The sequence below is a fragment of the Chrysochloris asiatica genome, unplaced genomic scaffold (assembly GCF_000296735.1).
Source record: "Chrysochloris asiatica unplaced genomic scaffold, ChrAsi1.0 scaffold00107, whole genome shotgun sequence".
Taxonomy (NCBI): domain Eukaryota; kingdom Metazoa; phylum Chordata; class Mammalia; order Afrosoricida; family Chrysochloridae; genus Chrysochloris; species Chrysochloris asiatica.
The window spans coordinates 3526352-3540121 of record NW_006408625.1 but is presented as its reverse complement, the minus strand read 5'-3'; the positions used below and the strand labels follow the sequence as shown (position 1 = coordinate 3540121).

Genomic DNA, 13770 nt, shown 5'->3' with positions numbered 1-13770 from the left:
GTTATATTTGTCAACAGTTTATCAATTTTATAATTCTTCCAAAGAACTTGTTTCTTCTTTTGTTAATTCTTACTATGTTGTTGTTGTTGTTGTTAAGTGCCGTCGAGTCGGTTCCGACCCATAGCAACCCTGTACAGGGTTTCCGAGGGTGTAAATCTTTACGGGAGTAGAAAGCCTCATCTTTCTCCTGCGGAACAAGCTTTAGTATTTCCTTATTTAAAAATGCTTTAGGCTGAACTGTGAGCCATGAATGCACTGCTGTCTTCATTTCAGAGGAGAATCATCGTTCTCCAGTGGTTGCTTTCAGGAGACTAGACAGGTGACAGTCTGATGAAGCAAAATCAGGACTATAGGAGAGGATGCTTTAACACTAAAAAATCAAGTTTTTGCAGAGTGTCAATAGTATGGGCAGAGGTATGTGGACATGCGTTGCCATGCAAGATCACAACACTCTTTCTGAGCTTTTTAATGTGATACATGCAATTTAACAAAATCGGAAAGAGCTAGTTGAGCATTTGTTGAATAGTAAAATGTGATAGCAGAGGTTTATGTCTGTTACTGAAAGATAGGTGCACTTCCCAGTTTTGACCTCAGGGGGGCAGCAGATCCTCCAGCATGGTCTGCAAGGGAAGAGGCCAAGACTCCAAGTTGGATCTTTATTGTTGGGGATGTAGGAACTTGCCACTGGTCAGAGATGAAGGGAGAGAATAAAAGCAGCAGTAGTGAAGCAGGGTGGCATTGCCTCAGAGGCCGAGCTGGGGATCAGTAGGGAGGTACAACAGAGCTTTCAGTTGGCTGCTTGTTCAGCATCCAGAACAGGGCATCCCAATTCCATCCTGTGTGCCTCCCACTGCTGTGTCCCAGAATTCTCACAGAACATGTACATTTAAATACACAAGTACATTTGATACTTGGGTTTTTTTTTAAGCCCAAGAATGACAGATTTATCACTAATTGAACAATAATTACATTACGGAGTACTGAAAAAAAAAAAAAAAGGTTGTAGTATAAACAGCATCTGGTAAAGATTAAAAAGAAAAAATAACTATTCCAAGCTCAAATTTGTTGAAAGAAATTTGAATGTTTTGAAGCAAAATAGATCCTAAAATGTAAAAGAGGTAGTATTTTCAGTCTTCTGTTTAGTATATTGAAAGTAGAAAAGAAGAAAATGCTATAATGAAAAATGCTTCATTTATAAAGGTGACTTATCTTACATGATAGGTATGAAGGTTTTATATAATATGAAGGTTTTATATAAGTAGATTTGTTAAAGAGTAAATCATTTAAATTCAATAAAGGAGTTCTCTGCTGAATCTGAAAGAGGGTCCTTTATTTGTAGAAGACAGGGATTGATTAGGAATATACTCATTCATCCTTTCACTCATACACACAGTAGCAGCAGCTCAAGGTCAGTGTTTTGGAAGACTTGGGTGCAGAGTGGGGCAGGATGGCCAGGCTGGTGGTGGTGGAGGGAAAGCTCATCAGCTGATCTCTTGAAATAATCATTTGTTATGGGTTGAATTGTGCCCCCTAAGTAGGTGTTAGTATCCTATCCTCTGTCTCTAGATTTAATTCCATTTGGAATGGGGCTCTTTTTCCACGTTAATGAGGCCGTAGCAGTATAGGATGTGTCTTAAATGGAATAATTTTAGAGACAGAAAGAGCAGATTGGACACAAAAGCAGCCACAAGTGGGGGAAAGATGGAGTGCCATGTGAAGAGCTCAAGGCTCATGAAGAAGATTCTACAAAACCTAAGAATTAGGTCTTGTCTATCCCTCACCCCCCACCCTCTGAACAGAAAGAGGGAGCCTTCCCCTAGAGCAGCCAGTACATTGAATTGAGACTTCTAGCCTCCAAAACAGTGAGAAAATAAATTGCTGTTCATTAAAGCCACTCACTTGTGCTATTTGTTTATGGCAGCACTCAGGAACTAAGACTTGAGACTATGAGAAAGAATATCTCTTCGAAATTTCTTCAAATTCAACTTCTCATTTCTCACCTGTAATGTCCCTCTTAATTTTTTAGGAAAAAAGGTATCTTTACTGATAAGATAAAAAATACTTGAGAAAGTTATCTCTCTTCCTTCTTTGCCTTTTGTGGTTTTTCTCAGAGGTATTCATTTTTGCCTCTGAATCACTTAATATCCCTTTCTGGTTCGTGTCCCTGTGTACTCTCTCTTACTTCCACCTCCACAGTTCGCCCTGTCTCTCTCTCACACACACACAGAGAGAATCAGAAAATGATGGAAAAAGTACTTCTTCCTGAGAGATCTGCTCTTCAGTGTGCCTCTGCTAAGTAGTAAATGGTTTATAATAATCAGCAGTGAATCAGGCTGAACATAGATTGAGCAGACATCGGAGCAGAGAGCAAGAGCCAGCATCATTTGTACAGTTGATAGTACAGAGTACCCCGCTGACCTCTCCTCACCTCTTCTCTTAAGCGTAGGAAGGAGAACACCACCGTGTCATGTGTTTTGTTGAGGGATGGGAATGGGCAGGGAAGAGATGGCTTTGTGAGATGAAAGGGTTGCACACTCAGTAGAGCAATCTAGTTCCTAAGAAAAGGAAGCGGAAAGCCCTGAGCTTTTCATCTGCACCTTCCATTCTTCCTGGGACAGTTAGCAAAGGGCAGGAGAGGAGGGAAAGGAAGAACTCATGTTATTGACGTCCTCCTGGTGACACTGTTTCCCTAGACTTGACATCATCTGTACATGACAGACATCAGGCCAGATGAAGAAGAACTTGAGGGAACCCAAGAAAAGCTTCCTTTCCTTTCCTTAAGTTACAGGGAAGACATTGCCCAGAGGCTTGTGGTGTGTTACTGTTGTTATTGTTGTTGTTAGGTGCCATTGAGTCTGTGCTAACTCATAGCAACCTGGTGCACACCAGGACAAAACACTGCCTGATCCTGCGCCAACTTCACATTTGAGCCCATCGCTCTGCACTGTGCTAGTCCATCTCTTTGGGATCGTCCTCTTTTTCTCTGACCTTTCACTTTACCAAACATGATATCCTTCTCCAGGGACTGGCCCCTCCTGACAATATGTCTGAAATATGAGAGACAGTGTCTGGCCATCCTGGCCTCCAGGAGCACTCTGGATGTACTTCTTCTAACACAGATTTGTTTGTTATTTTGGCAGTCTGGTGGTGGTACTTTCAGTATTGCCCTCCAATAACAACGCAAATGCATCAATTCCTCTATGGTCATCCTTATTCACTGTCCAACTTTCACATGCATATGAGGTTACTGAAAATACCATGACTTGGGTCAGGTGCACTTTAGTCCTCAAACTGACATCTTTGCTCCTCAACACTTTAAAGAGGTCTTGTGCAGCAGATTTATCTAATGTAATACATCATATGATTTCTTGACTGCTGCTTCCATGAGTGTTGATGGTTGATTTGAGCAAAATGAAGTCTTTGACAACTGCAATCTTTCTCTATTTATCATGATGTTATTTATTGGTCCAGTGGTAAGGATTTTTGTTTTCCTTACATTAAGGTGCAGCTCATACCAAAGGTGTTTGATCTTCATCAGTAAGTGTTTTACTATAGTGTCCCACTTTACAAGTAAAATGAGACATTGTTGTTGTTAAGTGCCTTTGAGTGAGTTCCTGTATAGGGATTCCGAGGAGTGGCTGGTGAGTTTGAACCTTGCAGTTCAAACCCACCTTGTGGTCGAGTGTTTATCCTAGGGTGCCACACCAAGATTCCAAAATGGGACATAGAAGGGTTAACCATTGCCTTGTCACTCTCAGGAGTGCTGTAAAGATTTAGAAGAGAAATATATGGTTTCCAAAGAAGCATAAACTTAGATGTTAATTCTACTTAGATAATTTGCTTGATAAGAAAAGTAGTTTTTTGTGTCTGTGGTTGAATGTCCCTGGGACACATACCTGGGCTGTTAGTGCTCCAGTGCCCATGAGGGGACTCCTTAACCCTTAAGTCACATGGTTGGCCAGTGTCAAAAGTCTCCTTTTAAAACCCCTCAGTAAAGGTTGTGTATGAGGAAGAAAAGAGTTGCTCAAAAATCGGCAAGGGAGAATGTTTTTAAAATCCAAATTGCTGCCAGTCTGTTTCAGGAGTGTTTGCCCTATACACACACACACACCCCAGCCTCCTACCTGTTTTAATGCTAAAACAGGTGTGGATGCAAGTTGAGAGCCACCAAGGGTAAGAAAGATTCAAAAAGAGAGGAACCAAAGAGGAGAGAGAGTACACTGGCATGGGAATCAGCAGATCCCACAGTCTGGAGACTCATTGAAAACATTCACTTGATCTATTTTGCTCAAAAATATGACATACGTTAAATTGTAATATAAAATTATATCCACGCACTAGTTCTTTTTTTAACATATTGAGTTAGAACCTTGTTTCTTGCTTTCACCCCTTGATTTATATCATCGCTCTTGGATCATTTCTCCCCACTCTCATTTTCTTAGCCATTTGGAAATCCTCTCATTAGTATTGAATGATTCTCTGTTAGCATCAAGTTTGTAGAGCGACTCTGGGGTAGTTAGACCACTGAGAGCAAAAGGAAATAGCTCCATGTTACCATTTTCCATTTTAGTCTAATTTCCTGTCAGGGCATATTCAGGTTGTGTGGGTTTGTCTGTCTGTGGGTGCTCGTTGGTCTGAACTCCTCTTATGTCCTAAATAGGCATATTGTCTGTATAAAAACTTGGAAAAGTTACCCAGGAATACTTAGATAAATCACATGTCTTCAGAACATGAAGTTTACTTCTCCCTTCTTGTTTGGTTTCCATTATGAATTCATAGAAACTTTATGTTTTCTGGGCATATATCCAATGATATCTTAATAACTGTTAGCATCTCTGTTATTATTTACGGTAAGGCTAGAAAGCAGGAAGATTAACTGACTTGCCCAAGATCAAAGCCAAGAAACAATCTGCCTCTGCTTGGTGGGACCATGGCATTCAGAGTAGACAGTGAATTAGTCTTAAGAGAATTTCTATTTGGTTTCTTTCAGATAAAAACATGCCCATCCACAAAGGATTAGGGAGTGTGGGAGAGAAGAATGGTGTTTAACCCCCTGATTAATTTCAAGACTAGACATTTGTAATCTACAAATTGCAAATCTCACTCCTTCAGATAATTAAAAGGGAATTCCATCATTTTCACAAGTGGCATTTCTTGCCTGGGAGCCTTCTGTGGCCTCCTGCAGTAGAGGTGTGTGAACACTAGATGGCACACGCTCAATGTTACAAAGCGCACACCCAGACTGGAATGGGAGACAGTAGGTGAAAACTCGAGAAGCAAAGAATATCCTGTCTCTTTTCCTCGGTGAGGGGGTTATGAATAATTGTTTCCTAAAGCAAACACATTATGACCCCAAGAATTATCCTATAGACCTTAATCCACAAACTTTGGGATAAAATATCTATTTTAGAACACAGATAGGTATGTTTGTCTAGTTTAATCTCCTGCATTGAGCTGTGGGTAAAAGATACAGCACCTGGGTAAGAGTTACTGTAATCTCTAACCGGGCTATATGGGAGGCCACAGTCTACAGAGGTACAGCCCTCAGAGCTGATCATAAAACTACTCAAAGAATACTGTCTAATGACAGCTTTCATGATTCAAGATGATAGTATCTTTCTTTTTTTTACATCAATCCTTTTTCATCCTAAATACCTTAAGCTGCTAAGTGTGCAGTACACCACAGTGCCATGCTGTTACTATGGAGAGTTCTTTCCTTAGTGAGAATTCTACTTTATTATGCACTTGTTAGATAATAAACCAAAAAACCAAACCCATGGCCATCCAGTGGGTTCTGACTCATGACGATCCAGGTGTCATGGGTGGGCTTTCTTGACTGTTGTCTACAGAAGCAGATAGCTAGGCCTTTCTTCCCCAGCGTTGCTGGGTGGGTTCTAGCCGCCAACCTTAGGTTAGTAAATGAATGTACCCAGTGGCCTTCGTATACTTAGTAAGTAGGAACAAAAAGATACTGACCCAGACCTGGTGCTTCTGAGACACCAAAGCTATAGTCAGGCTGTCTCCACATGGCGTACTGACAGAGGGTATTTTTAAAATGTTCATGCTACTTACTGAGTCCTCTGGATCAGATGGGCATATAGAAAATGCAAGCATATGAAAGAATATCAGGAGGAGTGACGCCGCCTGTATCCCCTTTGCAGAGGAGGTCTGTTTGTATCGGTGCCCTGTGCTCTTCCCAGGAAACGCCAGTGTAGTGTGTGTGTGCTGTTATCACACCCAAAGGGATGTGTCCATGTTCTAGTTGCCAACAGCTCCGGACAGTTCTTTTACTTGAAAATAACAAGTCATTTTAAATGAACTGTTGGTGATATTTTACTTACTGGTGGTCTTTTCCTTTGCAGCCTCAAGCAGCCTGTCATCCTGCCATCTTCAGAATCGTAGACGAGATGTTCAGGTAAATGTGAGGCTTTTCTGCTGGTGATCCATCTAAAAATGCTCTATTTCCATACACAAACAGAAAGTTCTATGGTGGTATCATGGGGAAATTAGTGTTTCTGATTTCTTTACATTCCTTTGAACATTTTTGTAGTCAGAGGTAAAAATTCTAAAGTTAACATATATCTAAAAGCCAATGTCAAAGAATTAACATGGACACCTGATGTGGTGCTGTAGGATCAACCCTGGTCTGCAAACTCCAAGGTCAGCGGTTCAAACTCACTGGCTGCTCCTTTGAAACTCAATACAGGGTTGCTATGAGTCAATACTGACTCAACTGCACTTAATAGAAAGAATTAAGATAGCTTCCTTTTTTTTTTAACCTTTTTTATTCTAATAAAATCATAGAAAAAGTACAACTGAATTAAATATTCATGTAGGAGTTTTCTCAGCTCAGAATAAAGAGTAGCAGTGTATTCCCTTCACCACATGGGGGCTGACCATTCTGTTTAAAAGGATTTAGAAACAAAGGGAAACCAAGAAAAATAAAGCCATTCCAAACAGTGCTCTCCCAAAAGGCAAAATAAATTGTGCATGTTTATCTCACAGCACATTAACTTTTATTTTGAAAATACCAATACTTCTTGGGAAACAAATTGGATTTGTAGGTAACAAGAGCTAGGAAATACTGGTTGGATTGTGGCTGGCAGTTAGTAGGTATTGTAACCATGGAGTCCCAAGACTAGACCCTGCTGGGGAAGCTTGTGTCCCAGGAAGTGATTATAACTCCTAGCATGGGTGCCAGTGCAGCCAGGCATGCTGCTCTCAGGTGCCCCTCCCACAGCAGTGTAGTCTCCAGAGAAAGGAATTCTGACTGCTGCAGATAACCCACCACTTGGACTGGTTTTGAAACTTACCACCTTCAGGTAAAACCAGAAGGTGGTAAGTTTCAAAGAACACATCAGTGCTTTTTTGTCATTTGAGTTGGTTCTTTGTTTAAATACTCATCAGGAAAGTTTGTTGTATGAAAATGCATGGAAGCCAAAGCAGATACTTTCTGCCACTTTGCTGGGTGAACTTGAAAAGCCATTGCTCCCTTTTGGGGAATTCTTCCTTTCCCTACAAGAGCAGAATGTCTATTCCTGCCTCATGTCCAAGCACATGGTGCTCAAATCTTTGTAAAGAGCGATGAAACGTACATTGGAGTGCAGTGTTTATTAGTTTAAGAACCTCAAAAGAGAGTTCTTCCTCATGGGATTTAAAAATGTAGAGGGAGGGGTGGGGCAGATACAGTACTCTGCCTTTCACACCAGGATTGAAGTCTGGTGAGATGATACTGCTGAAGTTTATGGCACAAAAGAGTATTTCCATCTTAATGGAATATTATGCTACCTTGAAGAACAACAAGGAAGCTGCAAGCCACCGCATAACATGGATGAACCTTGAGGGCATTATGTTGAGTGAAATTAGTCAGTCACAAAAAGAGAAATACTGCATAGGACCACTACTGTAAAAGACTAAGGGAATGAACCCATACTAAAGGGGGGATTCTTAGTTGATTATTGGGATGTTGGGGGTGGGTGAGGGGAGGGAGGGGAACGAAAAAAAAAAAAAAAGAGTATTTCCATCTTTCCCAGTCACATTCGTATGTTCCAGGTTAGACATTAACTTTGTCGTCATTTGACTTTCATTGCTCAGGTGTGTGTTCTTGGAAAGCGATGGCTCCACAGAAGTACTGGCTGCTCTCCAGGTGTTCACACGATGCTTTGTAGAAGCTCTGGAGAAAGAAAATAAGCAGGTTCATTTTGTTGTATATAATCCATTCTTCTCAAAGGAAAAAAAAAAGGTGGTAAAGAACATTTGGTTAATTACCAAAAAGGAGCACTGTATTTTCAAGGATTTTGAGGGACTGATTTGCTCATGAATGAATCTTCCAAATGAATGTCCCATCAAAGGTGAAACCATCCTCACTGAAAATAAATCAAGGAAGTTCCTGTCTAAGCCATTCCTTGGTGCCCAGGGACATCTACCCACCACCATCTGTTCCCGTAAAACCTACTCTGTCCTCTAGAGTCACAATGAGTCAGAATCAACTTGTCAGCAGTGTGTGTGTGGCAGAGCACAGGGCAGGCTGACTGTGGAGTGGGCCTCAGACTGCTTCTGCCTCTCCCTGTCAGGAAATGCCACTTATTACAAAACAATATTGAACATTCTTGATTGTTATTGAGTTTCCATTCCTGTCTAAGACCCAGATGTGAATTGGATTCCAGGAGGGAAAGGAGGCAGTAAGAATGATCATGAAAAATGTGAATAATTACTGAGGAGGAACTGTGGACGCAAGAAGTGTGTGTTAGATACAGGCAGTGGACGGAAGGTCAGGTCTGGGGCTGTAGGGAGGCAGACTCCAGGGGCCATCGGTAAAGGCTGGGGCTGTCTTACCAGGGCTCTCTAGAGGAACAGAGCTGGTGATATGGAGAGATTTGAAGGAAGTGGCTCACAGAGACATGGGAGGCTGGCAAGTGACAGACTGGAGATTCCTGGAAACTTGCATCCCCAAATCCATGCATTAGGTGACCAGAAGAGTGAAAAGGAAAGGAGTTCTAGCAGAATGTTCATTTAATCTGTATGTAGTAAACACCCTAGGGGAAACTCCCATTTTGCTCTTAAGGCCTTCAGCTGATTGGACAGGGCCTTCACATTATGGAGGGTGATCTGCTTTATGTAAGACTGACAGACTTAAAGACAGTAGGTCCGTGGTAGAATTCTCATCATCCCCACAGGAGCCTTGGGTTTGATTTCTGGCCAGTGCACCTCAGTGCAGCCACCACCTGTCTGTCAGTGGAGACTTGCATATTGCTATGATACGGAACCACAAAGCTTCCACATTAAGGGTGAGTAGGAAGAAAGGCCTGGTGATCTGAAAATCAGCCAGTGAACACCCTATGACTCCCAACCATCTGATGTGCAGCCAGGTATGGGGTTGGCACAGGACTGGGCTGGGTTCATTTTGCGGTGCATAAGGTGACCAGTTTGACCAGCAAGTGAACACCATACCTAGCCATGCTGGCACATAGAATCAAACATCATTGGTCAAGACTGCTGACCAATAAGAATGAGTGTAGAAGATATGTTCACCTTTAGGCAGTTTAATTAGCTTTTCTTTCTAATAACCACAAACCAGACAAAACACAGCAGTTGCCACTGAGTCCATTCCAACTTTTGGTGACCCCATGCATATCAGAGTAGAACTGTGCTCCATAGGGTGTTTAATGGCTGGGTTTTGATCAGTAGATCACCATACTTTTCTTCTGAGGCAGGTCTGGGTGGACTCAAACCACTCATCTGTTGGTTAGAAAGCCAAGAGCATTAACTAATGCACCACCCAAGGACTCTAATAGTCAGACTTGGTATTGATTTGGCACTTTGCCTGTTGGGCATGATACCCTCCTCGGGTACTTTCTGCAGTTTCACTTGTGAGAGCAGGGCCTGGTGCTCAGGGCCACTAAAATCCCACACAGCACATGGCAAAGAAGCCGCTCAGCACTTAGCAGGTGCTTCTACTTTTTAAGGCAGTGATAAATATTTATGACTTATCTTTTCCCATCCTCTCTTTCCCTGGGGAATACCTAGGCTGGAACATCAATGCTGCTCAGCTTGGAGTTCAGGCAGAGAGCTCTGCTGACAGGCACGGGCTGACCCTTGCAGTTATTTCCGGGTGTAACTATGAGTACCTCTTCTCCTTCCTTGCATAGTCTTTGTCTCTCCAGTTAGGAACTGACCTCAGTTCTCCAGAAGGCTTCTGCCTTGACCTCATGAACACTGATGAAGGGAGTGTCGCTTTTTAGCATCACAAGTCTGTTTTGTTTATTAATGTTGTGACCGAGTCTGTGTCATGGCCTTGGGTCCTATGGGTTTGGGATGGAGCTACAGCTGCTTTTGATTTAGAACAGTGCCATGACCAGACCACATGGGTCTGGTGGTGTGGGGCCACACCCTGAGTCCTGGAGTAAGCCAGGGGATAACCTAAAAGTAACAGGCACTCTTCACCCTCACCTTCGGCTCACTGTGGGAGAGCGATCGTCTCTTACCTTTGCCAGTGCCTCCTGGGTCAGTAACATAATCCCTCACACATGTCATTTCTCATCCTAGAGCTACACTGATCATCTGTCTTTGTAATTGACAGCTGTTCTCATTTATTGGTCCCTGCCTTTATAAAAGCATACCTTGAGTGCCTGTTTTTAGACTAATGATAACACTTGATGCATGGCACTGTGGCATACTTGGTCCATACATGGCACTCTTATTTCTTTGTTTTTATTGTTCATTCATTCTTAATGAAATGGATATCTATGAATCCAGTATCTAAACCAAGACTTCTGGTAGTAGCTTCCATCTACCCCTCCCTTGTCCCATTAGTTGCCTTGCTCCCTCTAAAGAACCGCTGCCATAGATTTTATGGTTTCTATGAATCTGAACTGACTTGATGGCACTTAACAACAACAACTTGTATGTAATTGGGTTCAGTGAGGCAGAGAACTCATCCACAGTCAATAGGAGCAGAACTTTTGTTTTCTTAAGTCCAAGAAGGTGATGTTAATAAGGTTCATTTTTCTGGAACATATTTACAAGATTATTGGCAGTATCATTTTAATAAATGCTTAAGAAAACATTCTGTCCATGTTAGTCCTAGTGGATCTTTGGGGCAGAAGGACTCAAGATTTTGTGATGTTGATTTTAGGCCCCTTTAGATCCTAATGCTTCACGTTGTTTTATATTTTGGGTTCTTTTGCAGTGGAAGTTTGCACTCAAGACCTACTTTCCTTTTGCTTCTCCATCCCTTGTCATGGTACTCCTCCAACACCCTAAAGGTGAGTTAAGGTAGATTTTATTCAGGTGAGAATGATTTCTGAGAAAGCACCTCCCCCTTGCCAATTCGTTATCTGTAGCACCACAACCAAGCGTGTTGCAACCAAGTCAATTCCAACTCGTAGCCATCCTGCAGGACCCAGTAGAACTGCCCCATAGTTTCTAAGGCTGTTATCTTTACAGCAGACATCCACATCTTTCTTCCCTGGAGCAGCTAGCTGGTGGGCTTCACCACGGAGCCACCAGGGCTTCTCCTCCTTGGCTTGAAGGGGGTTGGAATGGACTAGTCATTTCTAAGGTCTCTTTTGACGGCAGTGAGAATTCTCGCCTTCCTTGTAGGAGGCCTGGATTTGATTCCCAGCCAATGCCCCTCCTGTGTAGCTGCTACCTACTAAGTGTTGCTGTGATGCTGTACAGTTTTCAGTGGAGCTGCAAACTAAGAGAGCTAGGAAGAAAGGCCTGAGTATTTATTTCCAACAAAGCAGCCATTGAGAACCCTGTGGTTCTCATTATGCATGGACATCATGAGTTGGGGCACCCAAGGCAGTTTGGTTGACTTCCCAGTAATGATCACTTTACCAAAGAAAGAGAAAAAAAGTTACCTACTTAGGTTTGATTTTCTATCCCTAGAACTCAAGAGCCTCTACTGGGTCCAGCCAGATCCACCTGGAAGCCAGGACAGGCTAAGACTTCACTGAGTTAGAATAAAATCCATTTATTTGTCTTTCATTCCTTTTGCTCTTGGTACCATTTTTGTATAAGAAAAAATAAAACGATAAACAAAGCCAAGAAACTTTAGAGGACATTTTCTCCTAACCAAGGGAAGGCCTTTGAAACAATTCAGAAAGCTATTTGTGTTAGCCCACAACCTCTCCCAATTTCCTCCCTCAGTCAGGGAAATGATGACTCCATCCTTAATTCAACTCTGCACTTGCATGTGGGAAACACTTGAGAATCAGAGAACAAAGACACCCTTGCCCTCCAATGCTTGAAGACTGCAGGAAAGGCAACATGGGTACCAGCATATGTCGTGCCACCGAAGAAGGCATTCTATCTAACCCCGGAAGCAAAGAGAAGAAGGAAGGGCAAAAATAACGAACATTTCTGTTTTTGTGTACTTTTTTGTCTTATTTTCGCCTGAGTCTTGAATAAGGAGCTTCATCTGAAGAAAGCAGATGATTCAAACTTGCAGAACATTTTACAAAATCTAAATTCGTCACTTCTTCCTATATGATACAGGTTCTTACCCAAAGTGTGCCATTTGACAACTGTCTTTTCAGACCCTACAGGTTAGGATGACAAGCCTCAGTAGAATCTCTTGTTGAAAGTTTTGTGATGCTTAACCTGTGGGGACACAATGGGACAAGGCAGAAAAACCAGCACTCCACTTTCCTGGGGTATACCTTACACTTCTCTCAGCTTAGCAAAGCCCCAGTCTACATTGGAAGCTGAGTGAAAGCCAGAAAAAAGTATTGGAGTTGTTATTTAAGTTTTGAAACCTAGTAACAAAGGATGAAGGTGTTGAGTGGGCATGAACTCAGCTTCTTTACCTTATTTGATTACTGTAGATTGCTTTATGTCCAAGTATAAATAAATCGTTACAAACAGAAGTACTTGAATTTACTATGCTGGTTCCTAGAACAGCTGTCTTTCTATTACTTTTGGAAAAACTAAATGTTGCATCCACATTAAGAGTTTTTTACTAGTGTGATCTTTCTTTTACCCATCAGAAATTTATTTCATGCCCTTTGTGAAGTCCTGTGGGGCAGAAAAGATGGATAACTTAACAAGCCCTGTATATTCAGGGACTAGTACAGAGCGGAAGTAAAATAAGTAAGTAACTAATACAAAGTAAAAAATGAAAGATGCCTTCAAAAGACTTTAAGTCAAAACGTATGGATGTTGGGAGGAAAAGGAGCGATAATAAATAACCCTCTAACCTAGAACACTTGTGAGTAGTCATGATTGCTCTGTCACTTACGTTACCTTTCTCGTGTATTCAATTAAAAAAATCTCTCATGACAGGAAAATGTTCGTTAGAACTGCAGATAACATACATGTTCAGATGTGTGTAAAATCACACATAATTGTGAAACTAGGAAAACGGACTCAAGAAAAGACATTTGTAAGTAAGATGTCCATGTGGGTTTTTCCAGGCCTTTTGTATACTATAGACCTGAAATCATCGTCTGAATTCCTCACAGTCAGGAAGGCAGTTAGGCAGCCCATTCCCAATTCGTGCAATTGTTCTGTTTCTGGTTTGAAACCATAAATTATTAGTCCTGGAGGTGGAGTGTAGGTAGGTTGTTGTTAGGTGCCATCGAGTTGGTACCGACTCGTAGCGACCTTAATGCACAGCAGAACGAAACACTGCCTGATCCTGGGCCAACCTCACTACTGTTGCCAATGTTGAGTCCATCGATGCTGCCACTTGGCCAGTCCATGTTGTTGGGGGTCTTCCTCTTTTTCACTGACCCTCACCTTACCAAACATGATATCCTTCTCCAG

The 13770-nt window shown here is 42.0% G+C and overlaps 1 protein-coding gene across 1 annotated transcript in view; it reads left to right on the top strand.

Moving 5' to 3' along the window:
- FANCC (Fanconi anemia, complementation group C) overlaps positions 1-13770 on the top strand; it is a 200859-nt gene that overhangs the window by 165374 nt on the left and 21715 nt on the right. Inside the window, exons 8-10 of the mRNA XM_006867669.1 lie at positions 6363-6415; positions 8095-8194; positions 11189-11264. Of these exons, the coding sequence (XP_006867731.1) occupies positions 6363-6415; positions 8095-8194; positions 11189-11264 (229 nt within the window). The remainder of the gene's footprint in view (positions 1-6362; positions 6416-8094; positions 8195-11188; positions 11265-13770) is intronic.